At 40.0% G+C, this 14,648-nt stretch overlaps 1 protein-coding gene across 3 annotated transcripts; it reads left to right on the forward strand.

The window, feature by feature from the left end:
- The first annotated feature begins 119 nt into the window (after positions 1–119).
- On the forward strand, positions 120–14,593 carry LOC138618056 (zinc finger protein 280D-like). Of its 3 annotated transcripts, none has more exons than XM_069693534.1 (18): positions 120–283; positions 3,696–3,820; positions 4,142–4,347; positions 4,896–4,995; positions 5,103–5,327; positions 5,412–5,486; positions 5,610–5,716; positions 6,064–6,251; positions 8,090–8,247; positions 8,341–8,441; positions 8,532–8,678; positions 9,131–9,265; positions 9,385–9,611; positions 10,686–10,826; positions 10,932–11,000; positions 11,087–11,202; positions 11,297–11,321; positions 12,598–14,593. In XM_069693534.1, the coding sequence occupies exons 2-18, from the start codon at positions 3,703–3,705 to the stop codon at positions 12,986–12,988; spliced, it is 2,529 nt and encodes an 842-aa protein (XP_069549635.1). In that variant the 5' UTR covers positions 120–283; positions 3,696–3,702; the 3' UTR covers positions 12,989–14,593. The 3 variants fall into 3 exon arrangements, with proteins under 3 accessions (XP_069549635.1, XP_069549636.1, XP_069549637.1); XM_069693535.1 differs by having other exon boundaries at positions 11,300–11,321; XM_069693536.1 differs by lacking the exon at positions 11,297–11,321 and having other exon boundaries at positions 12,598–12,730.
- The last annotated feature ends 55 nt before the right edge of the window (positions 14,594–14,648 follow it).

A 14,648-nucleotide genomic window follows, 5' to 3' on the forward strand; every position in this document is an offset into this window, starting at 1 on the left:
AAAAAAAAAAAAAATATAAAAAAAAAGCCAGATAAACCGGAAGCACTACAAATAGTGACAGGAAGTGTTGAGAAACACGCTGCTGCCTGTGTGATTGGTCCAGACAGCCGGAGCGTTTCCGCCGCCTTTGATCAGCAGCGACACACCGCAGCTCCTCTCCTGTGTGACACACACCCGCACTTCACTTTCTGAACTCCAGCGTCCTCCGGTCGGAGAGGACTTCACTGATATCGGTGTCTGAACACGGCTCTGTCCTTAAAGCCAGAGGCTGGGTGCGAGAGAGGTAGGCTGATACCCCAACCCCGGGGTACCAAACTCCGGGTGCAGTCTTTGTCCCGGCATCCACCCTCTCTGGGAGCATGCTAACGCAGGGCTGGCTAACGTTGTGCAACTGTGATCGATAACCGATAACGACGTGGTTGAGGTGATGCTTTGGAGGCAACACGTGCTGTCGTTTTAAAGTGTTAGCCCCGTCGCAGACTGCATCAGTTTAGAAACAGGAGCCCTGACATCACGAGTGTTAGCATTAGCTTCCTCGGGAAGCTAATAGCATACAGAGCTGCCCAAGGCGAGGCAGCTCGGCTAACACAACATCAGGTCGTGGTAGCTTGTAGAAGATGATCCGGTGACTGCTGAATGTCGCGAATAGTGACGATCTCATTCAGTTCATGTGTGTTTTATATGTTTATTTAAAAGGCGACCGTGTTAGCTCGCAGAGGTCAGCTATCTTCAAACCAAAGCAGCATCATTACATCCTCACATAATCTCACTAAATCTACTTTATCGCTCGATATTAATAAAAAAAAAAACGTATGTCTTTTATTCCCTGTCATATAAACAAGAATTTAGTCAATTACATCATCCCCCGTTAGTGTTGTGAGGAATATAACACAGTAGAAATGATATTTTAATCTGATCAGAGGTTTGGAAGATGCATCAGCAATCAATGCTGTCGCCATCTTCTTTCAATAATAGGCCCTAATTAATTCCTGATCAAATCCGATTAACCACTATACGTATTGCAGTCTTTGTCACGTTTCTTTTTCAAGGTATTTTCTTGTACTATTTTAATGGTTACACATATTGCAGTTGGTTTATCAAGAAGCCCCAAAGGGGAAAATCAAATGGGGGAATAAAGGGAAGATCATTTGATATTATTATAGTTGTATTCATTTCAGCCCCAGACTCAAAAAGCTCAGTCTGTTTCAGCTTCAGATGAGAAGCGTCAAACAACCACCTGCACACTGATGTGAGACAGACAAAGCTAGTGACCAGCTGGGGAATAAATTGGAGTTTTGGATTGCTGGAAATTTCTCCCAAGAGTTGGTGGAGAATTAATAAGAAAACTTGAGTGATTTGCGATGTGGAGTGAAACACAACTGAATTGAAATATTCCTCTGATTCTGCTTGATGTGTAAATTGGCAGTGGTTTGCTAACACGTGGACCTTAGCAACATTATAAAGTGATATTGTGTCAGTTCTGTGTTGACAGGTTGTTAATTTCAGGTTCAAATGTCCACTAACATTTTTTTCAGTAACAGTCGTCTAAAGGAGTCCACATAATGTGAAGTTGTTGTTGTGAACACACAGAATTATCGCCCGGTTCCACGAAGCATTTTAGTGTCTTTCAGCCTGTAATTTTGGTTTTACCACTCACAGATTTCCCTCTGTCTAATCTCACTTCCAGCTTTAAGGGACAGCTGCTTAGCAAAAGAAGGTGCTTGAACACCTACAGTAAAATACCTGCTCAGCACTTTACACCAAATAGACCGAACATAGGCGAGACTTCAGGGAGATGTTGGAAACCAAAACGGAGTGAAAAGAAGGATTCATGTTTGACTTACTTTCACCAGATATCCAGAAAAACAAGAATCCAAATGAATGCAAGTAATGCTTTACAGCTGTTTGCTAACATTTTAACCAGAACAACTTTATTAGTGCTCCGTATTACAGGGCTTTGGGTTTTTAGCTTTAAGCCCTCAAATTGACCTGGTCAGCCCCAGAGTGTTTCTCTTTGTCTAATACACCTCTAGATAACTCTATTGTTCAGATTTTCCCCTTTCAGGTTTTATTTATGGTTTCATTTATGTCTTTGTGATGAATTTTATAAGCTGCCCACTTCTTGGGAACGAGACTTATTTATCGCAACACGTAACAGTGTCTTTCCACCAGAGTTCGCTTGTAACATGACATTGGTGATTTTCTTGGCTGCCTGGCAGACGCCTGTTTGCTCTGAGCGCTCCCTCCATTCAAAAAGAACATCTGCTTCCCGGAAGAAAAAAATGTAGATAGTGGTGCAGCCAATCCAGCAGTTTAGAAACATCCAAATTGGACCAGACTGTGAAGATGGAAGCATTTCTATGGTCAGGGCTTCTCATTTTAAAGTGCTCCATCCAGAAAAGCGCTTATCAGGCTTTGTGTATCTGTACTAGGGTTAGTTCATTACTGTGGAAATGGGTGTTGGGGAATTGAATTGCTGACCGTCTGTATGTGAAATGTAGATTTTGCAGTAAGCAGAATATTGTCATTGCAGAAAATCCATCCTCCAATTTCACACCTTAATCGTATTCCTCCCAGTAACGTGCATTCTGTGGTGGTTGAAATGTAGTCATTTTTGCAGTGCCTCATATATTCAGCAAAACTGTCAGCCTGAGATTTGCAGTGTTTGAGCGCCGGTCTTTATAATAAAACGAATTATGTCTAAGTGAGCTGACTTGCACAATACCAACTCTGAAACCAAAACAGATAGATTTAATTGATTTTCCTGCCACGTACAATTTTTACATGTCAATTATCTTCTGCAATCATGTTTTCAAATATTTCCTCTTCTAGAACCACCCTTGAATTACAACCCAGACTCATTTCTTTCATTGGATCTCTGTCATGAATACCAGGCTTTACGGTTAAAGCTGAAAATGTCGAGAAAGATTGTCTTCAAAAGGGCTGTCACTAATTATGATCATTACATTTTCATTGACAATTTTCATATAAATAATTGTGATGAACAATTTAATTGTTCTTTTCTGTTCATTTATGCTGCTATTATAGTATAAGCCTGATCCTAGATTAATAATACACATAAACCAAAGAAGGAGAAAAGTAATTTACTGGCAAAGAACATTGGAACACAAATAAAATTACATTTCTGTTTGCTTTTTAGGGTTTGTGAACACACTAATGTACAAAGCCTATTACTGACATAAACAAAGGAAGGACTGATGCTGGCAGGTGCCAATGATCAAAATACACAATGTAGTGTGGTGGGGATAAATCTGGACTCATGTTCCATTAAATCACAGAAGGAGAAGTAGACATCACAGAGCGCCGGGCAAACCTCAAATGGAGGAAGAATTACATGGAAATTTTGATGGAAATGTAACTTTTCTGTTCGTTTCATGCAGCTCTTTTTTCATATAAATGATTGTAAACAATAATGCAAAAAGATTGCAGTCAGCTAAAATATTTGGGATTAGGCAATTATGTCATAACTGCGACAGCCCTATTCTTCAACATTCAGGAACATCGCCAGGTCACCACTTTCTAATGAGTTCAGTCAATTTTTCAGCCAGCTTAACTTCTCAGTTTAGATGTCATTGAAAGAATATTGTGACATGAGTAAATGTCTCGTATCATATTTCATCATAGTTTGCAGTAGAAACGTTATACAAGTAGTGTTTCCTGTTTTTCTGTTGCAGGTCCACAATGTCTGAACTTTTTATGGAGTGCGTAGAGGAGGAGCTAGAGCCGTGGCAGAAACAAGTCCCTGAAGTTCACTTGATAGAGGATGACGACGATGAGCCCATCTTTGTTGGAGTGCTCTGTATGTGAAAGCACATTTTTAACATATATTTGTGTTGCATTTAAACACCTCATTTTGTTGCTTTTAAGCTCCAAAAGCACAAATCATTTCATAACCATAGTATGACATTTAGTTTGGAATCACCCTCGATGATTCAATGTTAGCTTAATGTTGTTAGGCTATGATTAAATTGATGTTGATTATTGTTGTTTTTCTGACAAATATATTTTTTGTTTATTTGTCTTCTAGCATGTTGCACAAGTGTTTCTTTCAGTTAATGCACTTATATAGACAAATATTTTGATGTATTACTTATTTTGGCCCTTTTTTATGTTCTTCCAGCCAATAACCAAAAGGACGGTAAGCCTAACCCTCCACCTCCTCGGAGGAACAGTGCAGGGAAACCAGAGATAAAGCTCCCTGCTCCTCAGCCTGCTGTTGGTCCCTCACCAATAATGCTGCCACTGAGAATAACTGGAAATGCAGTGACTGCTGCACCACCCAGTCTGACCACAGTGACTCCGCAGCCTGTTATTGTCAATAACCAGGTAGTTTGAGTGTTCAATTATATTTTTGCAAGTCATCTGCAATAAGGCCTGGGACACATTGGATGCGTGGCGCGTGCTCTACCTGTTGCTGCATGCCGTGTTTTCATTTCAGCGTCCATATTGACGGGTTAGAGCAGCCACACCGCCTGCTGGGATGTGCAGTTCACGTGCGTCTCACGCCTCGCGCCTGTTGTGCGTCATTTATAAAACGGACCTGATGCCTATTTTTCATGCAAACTGCGTGTGGGCTGCTGAAATATACAGAGAAACGATCTGTGATCACGTACATCGTGTAATCGGCAAAAATCCAATTATAGCACGGTGAGGCTTTACCATAAAAAAGGATGGGGTTTTCCTAACCCCCTCCCTCCCTCCACTCGGCAAGTGTGAACACACGCACGCACGCACGCACACACACACACACACACACACACAACCAAGCCACAGCTGAGCAGCGCGGGATAGCTAACGCACACACACCACGCAGGCAGTGTATCCCAGGCCTAAGAACAAAACCCTGTTTAGTGTGGATGTGTTTCTTTTTTCAGGGTTTTATTGTCACCTCTCCACAACTAACAAACACCAGTGAGTTTATTGCCTCCCTCGGGAGCCAGTATCCTCCCGGGACATCATTCACAATAGTACCAGGTAAATCTGAGCGTAATAAGCCTCGAAGAAGGAAATCTTCTTTTCCCTCTCATCAGTGACTTTGTAGTTTTAATCTGGTAATGGAAAGTTTGCATCTTGTCTTTCAGCTGGTCAGCAGCAGCTTTTTCAGCATGTCTCTCCGGGCACAGTGATACCTGGTGCTGTCCACAGGCCTCAGGTGCAACAAATTAGCAACAACATTGTGACTCTGTCTAACGTCCAGAGTCCTGCTTTGTATTCTGCAACATCTAGTCAGCTGCAACCCACGCGGACCAACTCTCAGTCCTTTCAGACCTTTTCTGTGCCTGTGAACGACACTAACAATAAGAGAGGTAATTTTCTTAGTGTCATGTTTGAGCCTTACTTGACCATTCAACCAGCTGTCTCTTAACTAAAACATCTCGGATGTCATACAGATCAAAGTTTAGTCACGCGAATATCGACACCACAGGAAATGGACAGCGAAGCAAAAAGAGCTAAACTTGACGTGGGTAAGTTTCGAGAGCAATTTCATTGATAATATTTTGTAATCTCATTATGGTAAACAAACCCTAATCTTAGTTTCCGTTGTCCTGTAATATCTTAATAATTAACATGTAATTGGTTTCCTGTAGCACCCGCAAAAGTAATAGTAAGAATGGAAAATGGCATCATCAAGAATAAGTGCCCAAATTGTCAAGAAGAAATTATTACAGAGCAGGCCATGAAATATCACCTGATGGTGAGTAAAACTCTCGGTTAACATTGGCATGCAATAGACTGTCGACTGTTTAGATTGAAACTTTGTTGTTAAAAGACCAGATGGTTAGTTACATGATATTAACTGGTCTTACTCGGGGAAATGGGATTGACGGACCAAATTATTTTGTCAACAAGTTTACATACATTTTAAAGCCCATAATGACATGAATTATTTTTTTCTTCGATTTATTTTTCTATATTTGGTTTTTACTGACATGTATCCACTCAGATGTCAGTTCATTACGAGTAAAAATGCCTTAATATGTTTGAATCTTTGCTTTAATGAAAAGGAAGTTGGCTTATTCACGTAAAACATCTTTGTTTCAGAACTGCTGTGCAAATGTGGGCAGTACGGCTCCATCAGCCCTGAACGCCGGCGCAAACAAGCGCATCATGCTGGTGTCAGACTTCTACTACGGCCGCTTCGAGGGAGATGTGAGCAAGAAAGAGGCACAGAAGACCAACACGACTTTCAAGTGCCAAAGCTGTTTAAAAGTCCTGAAGAACAACATCAGGTACGATAACTTGTTTTCTTGTTCTATAAAATAACTGAAATAACAAGGTCATAATCAAATTCTTTTCTAAAGAGTGGAATTTGTAAAGGCTTGTTGTTGTTGAATAAAAAAAAATGCCTAAATATAATTTCTATGGGGTCTATTCTTAATGTAAACATTCATATTTTGATAATGCACTGTGTTGGAGGGTTTCTTGTAAAACTTACAGAATCACTTCCCTGAGCTTCTGTTTCATATCCAAGAAAAACTGGTATTGTAACAGAAATATTACTGAATCAATATTAAATCAAATCGGAAAATTAAATCTAATCCGGATCTTGGGAATCGGAATTAAATCAATTTGAGAAATCAGTGGCCTCTTACAGTATAGTGATTAATATGCTCTCAAAAGGCAGACAGGTGTAAAGATGTGTGTCCTGTGCCAGTAAAGAAAAGGTGGACACGTTCCTCTGCCCTAACTACAGCTTTCCTCTCAGATGGATGATGGTATCAGGCCGTTTTCCCTCATGGGCCTAAAGATGAAAAATGACAGCTAGTTTAGGTGGTGTAAAAACTGCGCCTTTGATTAAATAACTTTGCTTCAGAACAGTGCAAAAAAAGCTTCTGTAAGCTGCTTTTAATGGGGAAACACATTTGTACCGCAACCGCACTCTCACAGTGGAGGTCACAGTTCATCCACATAAAAATTTCTATTAGGGGAGCTGAGGTAGCAGAATGTACGGGCTGAAAAATGGGCCGCACCTCCTCAGGGCAGCAGTGGCAGGCAAAGCTGTGGAGGTGCTCGTTGCTGCCGCCGGGCACTGCATCATTAGGCAATACCAAAGTCTTTGTGTAATTGCTGATATTATAACAGCCATTATACATGCTTAGAGAGTGAGGTGCAATGAGAATACTTCATTTATCTTAAAAACCTTTGGGACCTGGAGCAAGTACACAGGCCATGAATATTTAATCTTTCCCCCACTACTAAATGTCGAATTTGTTTTAATGTGTATATTTCCTCATCTACTAATGTAAATATTCCTTAATATTACTGCATGTTGCGGCGTTCCGTTTGATTTATCGTTTGACTTTCTTTCTGACGTGAATGACAGGAGATGTTTTTTCCAAGAAAAACGTTTACTGAAAACACAAAATATTACATTCTGTCACACGGTAGAAAACGATGTGCTCCCGTGTCTAATGCAGCTCTCTGTTTGGCACCTGCTGCCGTCATAACTGCACAATGAGCATGAATCAGAAATTAAACTATTAATATTCCTGAAATTCAAATGAACTAATATTATACACTTGTGCCTCTTACACTGCATATATATGTATATGTATATATTTTTGTTTTTTGTTTTAACCTTTCAGCTTAATTAGATTTTATCCTTTTGTTAATGAAACCATGATTAAATAGATTTTGCGTTGTGTATAGAGGAATTATTGCTTATGAATTAATTATTATTTTCAATGGAATGGACCCAAGTTTTGCTTTTTACCAGGCTATATGCCTATATGTCTGTTCTGCTATGGCCAGAGATATTTATAATTACATGTTTTATTTCTCTTTTCTTCACCTTGCCTACTTTCTAAAGTCTCCATTTTAATCAGAGGTCACAAATGTACAGCGGTCTTACAGGAGAAGGCTGGCTGATCGCTCATAAGCTCCTACATGTGAAAGAGCTACATGACAGTTCTTTTCTCTCTCTCTCTCTCTGTGTGTGTGTGTGTGTGTGTGTGTGTGTGTGTGTGTGTGTGTGTGTGTGTGTGTGTGTGTGTGTGTGTGTGTGTGTGTGTGTGTGTGTGTGTGTGTGTGTGTGTGTGTGTGTGTGTGTCTCCTTCATTCCTTGCAGGTTCATGAACCATATGAAACACCACCTGGAGCTGGAAAAGCAGAACAGCGAGAGCTGGGAAAGCCACACAACCTGCCAGCACTGCTACCGACAGTACCTGACTCCATTCCAGCTGCAGTGCCACATCGAGAGCGCTCACAGCCCCATCGAGTCCTCAAGTATATACACGATGATCTGAACTGCTCAGTCTGGCTTGACCACTTGGTTAGAAACTCGGGTCATTTGTAATTTTCTTTTCGTTCTCTTTTCAGCCAATTGCAAGATATGCGAGCTGGCGTTTGAGTCCGAGCAGCTGCTCCTGGAACACATGAAGGGGAACCACAAACCGGGGGAAATGCCGTATGTCTGCCAGGTCTGTTACTCATCACCGAGTTAGGGTTTGATTTAATGTTTTAAGAGAAACGATTACTGACGGTGAAACTCTGTTTTATTGATTCCACAGGTCTGCAACTTCAGGTCCTCTTTCTTCTCAGATGTGGAGACACATTTCCGAAGTGCCCATGAAAACACTAAAGACCTTCTCTGCCCCTTCTGTCTCAAAGTTGTCAGAACTAGTCACATATACATGCAACACTACATGAAACATCAGGTATGATGCTGATTTCACACACTCGGTAAAAACAGTAAAGCCTTTCTGAAAACATTTGGAGTCATAATTTAACACATTTTGTTTATAAAATTATAATAGAATTATAATAAAGACTATAAAAGGAGACTTTGAACAAACTTTTGGTTTGAACTGTTAGCTCCAGGTTTGGATTGATTTGGTTGTCTGCCGAGCACCTTACTGTAATACATTAAAAGGCTGACAATAAAAGCTGCTTCTCTTCAGCTACCCTAAAGGAGCAATACATTTGGTAGAGTTGGAACCAAACAGAATTAATCGCTGCTCTATTAATAGCAAAGAAAGTAGTTTCTTTCACACTTGTTTGACTCTTTCAGTGAATCCAAATGAAACATCTCAGCAATTAGCCTCGAGTCACACCGCTATTTAATCATGCGTTTGGGTTTCTGCCCTGTGATGTTTTTTTTTCTTCTCAGAACAAAGGGATCCACCGCTGTGGAAAATGCAGACTGAATTTCCTCACCTACAAGGAGAAAGTGGAGCACAGGACGCACGTCCACAAGACTTTCAGGAAACCTAAAGCCCTGGAGGGCCTTCCTCCGGGTACAAAGGTCTGACCCAGTCATGCCAAGATCAGTACGACATTTATCTTTGATCTTCTATGTTTTCAGTATTCATAGATTAATACATATTTAAATCAGTGTCAGTGTATATTGTGTTTTTGAAACAGGTGACCATCCGAGCCTCCCTCACAGGAAAGAATCCTGTATTGCTTGTCTCGCCTGAGCGATCCAGCTTCACTGGCAGTCCAGAAGCACCAAGTTTAAATCATCAAACCAAAGTCCAACCCAGCGTATCCAAGTCTAAATCTAACGCCTCCGGAGCCGGGAAAGCCAAGGCGACAAAGAAGCAAGACGGTCGATCTTCGAAGCACAACCTGACACTTAAGAACCTCAGGTTGTTAACTGATGCTTTTTCACACAGCAGTTTGACTGAACAGTTGTGCAGCATTTCTTCATTTGCTCCAAGTGATGTCACTCACAGTAGTGAGCTGACCAGACCTCCGTAGCCTGCTGCCCATCACTTCCAGGCGACATTAGCCACTGTGATCGTAACACACCTGAATCTGACAGACTGCCAGTGATGGTTTAGCATTGTGGCTATTTAACAAGGGAAAAATACATTCTCCCTGTTTTGCTCCTTTTTTAACTGTTTCACAGTGTTAACAGAGTCTAATGCTAAGTCAGTGTGAAGTAGTAACACTGGGCTTAATGCAGGCTGACCTGATGAAAGGCTGTCAAAGTTAAATATTAGGACCCTGTTCAAATGACCTTATTGTATGAATGAAATTAATGTTCACACTGTGATCTCGAACAAAGTGAACATCATTTCTTTTTATGAACTGCATCAGCTGGTTGAGATGCATGTGGTTGAAAAAAAAAGGGAAATCTATAAACCCAGACAGGACCAACTTTGAGCCCTCTGAATCATTCAGGATCCCCCCCTCTCAACGGCAAACATAGAGCCCCTCCTCCTGGGTACTCATGACAGGGCGGGAGCAAATTAATGGACGTTATTAAAGTCTAGCAACACACCAAGTAGCTAATTGTGTTTTCAATTAATTTTCTGGACACATCTCATTAGGCTGGCTATAAATAATCGGTGTAAAGCAAGATTTCTTTCTTTTAAAAATTAATGAGTGTGATATTTGGCTAATTGGGCTCAGTAATCAAAAACAGAAATGCCAGCTTCAGTCACATGATGGTGGCTGTTAAGCAGATCAGACAGATAATGTAGTGGTATAATTGAAGAGTTCAGACTAGCAGAATAAAATTAGGAACATGCAGAGCTCTCGGCAGACAAGTAAAATGAGAAATTAGTTAGAGATATAAGTATGTTAAAATATGTGACATCACCCAAACAGAAATTTAAGTCATTCATCCTTTGCAATATCGTAAAATCTGACCCGTTTTTTGTATGTATATACATACATCAGCGTTTATGATTGAATTTTGTGCTTTGTGTTTTCAGTGTCAGTAGAGGGCGCTACACCTGCATCGAGTGTAACTCTCAAGTTGACGACTTCTTCTCTCATTTCCCGATGGTTTCAAATTGTGGTGCATGCAAATATCGGACAAGTTGCAAAGTTGCCATCGGGAATCATATGATAAGGTGAGATAAAACCTGAACTGAATCAACATTTTTTAGTCTGTTTTTAAGGCCCATTGTGTGTTTTTGACAAATGTTGTGACAAAGCTTTCTTTGCACTGTTGTCAGATTTCATAGTACCATCACCAAAAACAGATTTTTGAAAATGGATCACAAGAAAAATTCATCAACGTTAAAGTAAGTACACGTCATAAGTTATGTTTTACACATCAGTAAATTCCAAGTCATCAGTAAATGACAGAAGATTCTTCTTTTTCTTTCAGATCCACCTTGGTCTGTCTTAGCTGTGACCTGCTTGTGGATGCGTCAGGAGGTGACCTCATGACCAGACATTTAAGTGAAAGACCAAATCACGTATGCAAAGTAATTCAGGAGAAAGGTAGGTTTTAAAAAAAAAATAATCGTACCACCTGAGTCATGCGAGTTTAGTGCTACAAGCTTCTTGAAAAGGTTGTTTCTTGTTTTTAACTCAGCAGATACCAAAGCCAAAGATCGAGTGTGAGTAGAAACTACTGCCCGCGTTACACCATGTTGTTTATCGTTTATCTCCATAAAACACTAAAAAGACCAAAGAACATTTTCTAAACATTTCTGAAACTCTTAAAGAGGGACTCTTCTGAGTTCATATTGCATTTCTGACTTTTAGTATCTAGAGTTTGTTAAGTGATACAGACACTGCATCCTACAACTTCCAATGATTTCAGAATTTTCTTTTTCATATTAAATAAATGAAACAGAATTTCTAAATATCAATACAGTTAAAATATCCTCACAATTGCAGACATAAATGGGGCAAGGCAGAAATGAATACACTTTTCCGTCATCGATTTGTTGAGCTGAACTTCTGTCGGTACGGGCGTCTATTTAAGAATCTTCATGTCTTATTTGATTTGAGAGGTTGGTGTTGCTTCACAGTGATGAAATACATTAAAGGAGCAGTGGGCAGGATTTAGTGGCATCTAGTGGTGAAGTTTCAGATTACTACAGTTGCTGTAAAACACGTGAAATTCCCCCTCTAGAGCCAGTGTTTGTCCCTTCTGGGTTACAGTAGAAAAACAGCAGTGCAACGTAGACAAGGAGCAGCGCACTAAAATGAAAGATGAGGGGCTCATTCTAAGGTAATGACAATGAGTTTCAGGTGATTATACACCAATAAAAACATAATTATGAATATTATATTCAGTTTCTGCCAAAAGATCCCCCTCAATCCTACACTGACCCTTTGAGTCTCTTGTGGTTTTTAACTTTTACAATTAAACAGACACTGGGAATTTCTGTGAAGCACCTGTGCCAATCAGCTGTTTCAGGGGACAGCAAGGTGTTTCCCATAATGCACTGAGGTCCTGCAGTTGGTAGAGAGCAACTGGAGTGTCCTTGATCTCATGAGGTTACTGCTTATGACAGCGCAGCAAACAGGGATCAAACCAGACATCAAATCTAATAACATGCTCTGTGTGGTGAGTGTTTCTGCACAGGCCCGACTCCTCTCAAGCTCAGCTAACTCTGATGACATCACTACGACATCATTTCATTATTTTACTCAGACTTGACCACATTATACATGTAGTACTGTTTCCATAGGCTCCCTGTCTCTAGTAAACCTTGATGTGTAAACTTGGAGTGCCCCTTTAAGATGACATAATAAGTTGGTATCTAATGTTTCCCTCTATGAAAAATACAGTAGCCGGTTACAAATGTCCATTACTCATTCCAAACATTAAACTTTGTTTGGAAATAGTTGATAAGAACATGTTGACCTCTTCCTTTCACACAGGCGACTCGTCTTGGGACAGCCTTCAAAAGTCCAACTGTACCTCGTGACGTCGACGCCTGCTCAAAAACCGAAGGACTTGAAACAAGCTGAAAGTGTCACATCTGGAAGTGAAGCTGTTGCCACTGTTGACCAACCAGAATCAGAACCGATAGCACTAGCAGGTGATCAGGGAAAGGTTTCCACAGAAACGAGTGTCATTGGAGGTTCCTCTGAAGGAGAAATCGAGCAGTCGGCGGTGCCCGATTCATCGTCTTCCTGTACAACAGACGGGGTTTTAGATCGTTGTGACGAGTCGTTGGGTAACTCGGAGAGCCGTGTCAAAGATCAGCCCCCCGTCTCGGAGACTGTGCCCGAGCAGGCGACTGGGGAACAACAACCTCAATCAGAATGAACCTGTACATGAACTAAACACGTGACGCATAGGAGGACTGCACATCATCAATTTAAAACTCACAGCGTCTCTTTTACAAATACCAAACTTCTCATGTTGTTTGGCTGTTACTAATCCCCTCCAAAATCATGTGTTTGGCATGCAAGTTTTAATAACCGGAGAAAATATTTGATGACAGGTTTTTTATTACTCTTCTGTTAAACTTCCATTGCCACATAATATGTAAGATGTCTTTATATTTATGAATAGTTTCACCATAGACTTCATGGTTCAAGAATGTGTATAAATATATTGCACCTTGACTGATTCCAGGTCCCTGACTGTCTTCTGCTTTACACTTAAAGGGTTTTGGCTCAAGTTTTAAATATTGAAGTCTGGCCAACACCGGAAGAGTTTGAAATGATCTTCTAGGAAACTCCGTCTGCCATAAAGCATTTATTGATCATCTGTGCTCTCAATTCTTGATTTCAGTCAGGTTTTTTTTATTTATTTTTTTATTTGTTTACACACAAATTGATTCTATTTTAAATTATGCATTTAGAATATGCATACTGACATCATGTAGTTTTTTCTTTGATTGTTTTAAGGAGTTTGGGCCCCATTTTGCACTGATAGTTTGGTTTAGGGTGTTTTAGATTGGGGTTTGCGTAAACAGCATTTATTTTTATCCTTTAATTTTTGGTTTGCTGTCAGTGTAATGTGTACTTTTTTTTATTTTTGAAGACGTGATCTCCATACTGCTCCCTTTAAATCCAGTCTAATGCCGCTAAAACAGAAGCATACTGTACATCATCACTGAAATGTTTACATTGTTTTCAGACAATTCCTGGTTTGTGATAGAAATGTCGGTCCATTGATGATCTGTTATCTTTATAATCTATCGTCACCTTGGTTTTGAAGAGTCCAGTGTGATTTTTTTTTTCTTGGCACTCAGACAGCTGCTTTAAACTATTGAGAATTACAGTAGTTCATGAATAGAAAGTGTCAGATTTTATTCTCCAAAGGAAAAGTGGTGTGAGCTTTTTGAAATGTGTATCTTGGATGGGGCATTATGTGGAAAATGACCACAACTGTTTGAGGAATTGGCTTAATAATAGCTGTACAACACCAGCTTTTTTTGGTCTAATTTGTGGTGAAGGTTCCAGCTTGTAAAAGAAATGTGCTGCTTTTGGTGAAGGTACTGAACATGATACTCCAGTTTGATTAAATATGATTTTTTTTTTTATGCCCCAAATACTGGTTGATTAAACTGCATTTTATTTTGCATTTACAGAAAGAAGATAAGCGTCCCGTAGCTGTGGGAATATTTCATACAATACTGTTTCTTTATTTTGTGTGGCTTGATGTGTCAAAAGTAATCGGCCATTTCACCGTTTTTGTTTTTGTTTTGTTTTTTCAAAAAAGGGGGTAAGGGGGGCTTACTTGTATATAGAGCTATAGAGCAAATCTAAACACCTATGTCTATGATGGCAACATAAATGTAACGCACTGAACCCGTTTTAAAAAACATTCCTGTAAAAATTACACATTGCCCTCGGAGATCTATATATTGGTTTTAGATCAGCATTTTCCTGTTTGTCATGTAATTAAATCTTTAATACAAAACTCTCCGATTGTTATGTTGCTCTCTAAAGCAGCAGCCAGATTTGGGCCTGTAGGT

Source organism: Brachyistius frenatus, unplaced genomic scaffold (genome assembly GCF_029030835.1).
Source record: "Brachyistius frenatus isolate BFR_SWC_R1_liver_20210118 unplaced genomic scaffold, ASM2903083v1 Contig_15, whole genome shotgun sequence".
In the NCBI taxonomy this organism is placed as follows: Eukaryota; Metazoa; Chordata; class Actinopteri; family Embiotocidae; genus Brachyistius; species Brachyistius frenatus.

Bases quoted from the DNA above. Each gene is read 5' to 3' on its own strand.
- LOC138618056 (XM_069693534.1), top strand. From the start codon at position 3,703: ATGTCTGAACTTTTTATGGAGTGCGTAGAGGAGGAGCTAGAGCCGTGG. The intron at 5,717-6,063 runs GTGAGTAAAACT...TCTTTGTTTCAG, and splicing joins CCATGAAATATCACCTGATG to AACTGCTGTGCAAATGTGGG. The intron at 8,248-8,340 runs GTATATACACGA...TTCTCTTTTCAG, and splicing joins CAGCCCCATCGAGTCCTCAA to CCAATTGCAAGATATGCGAG.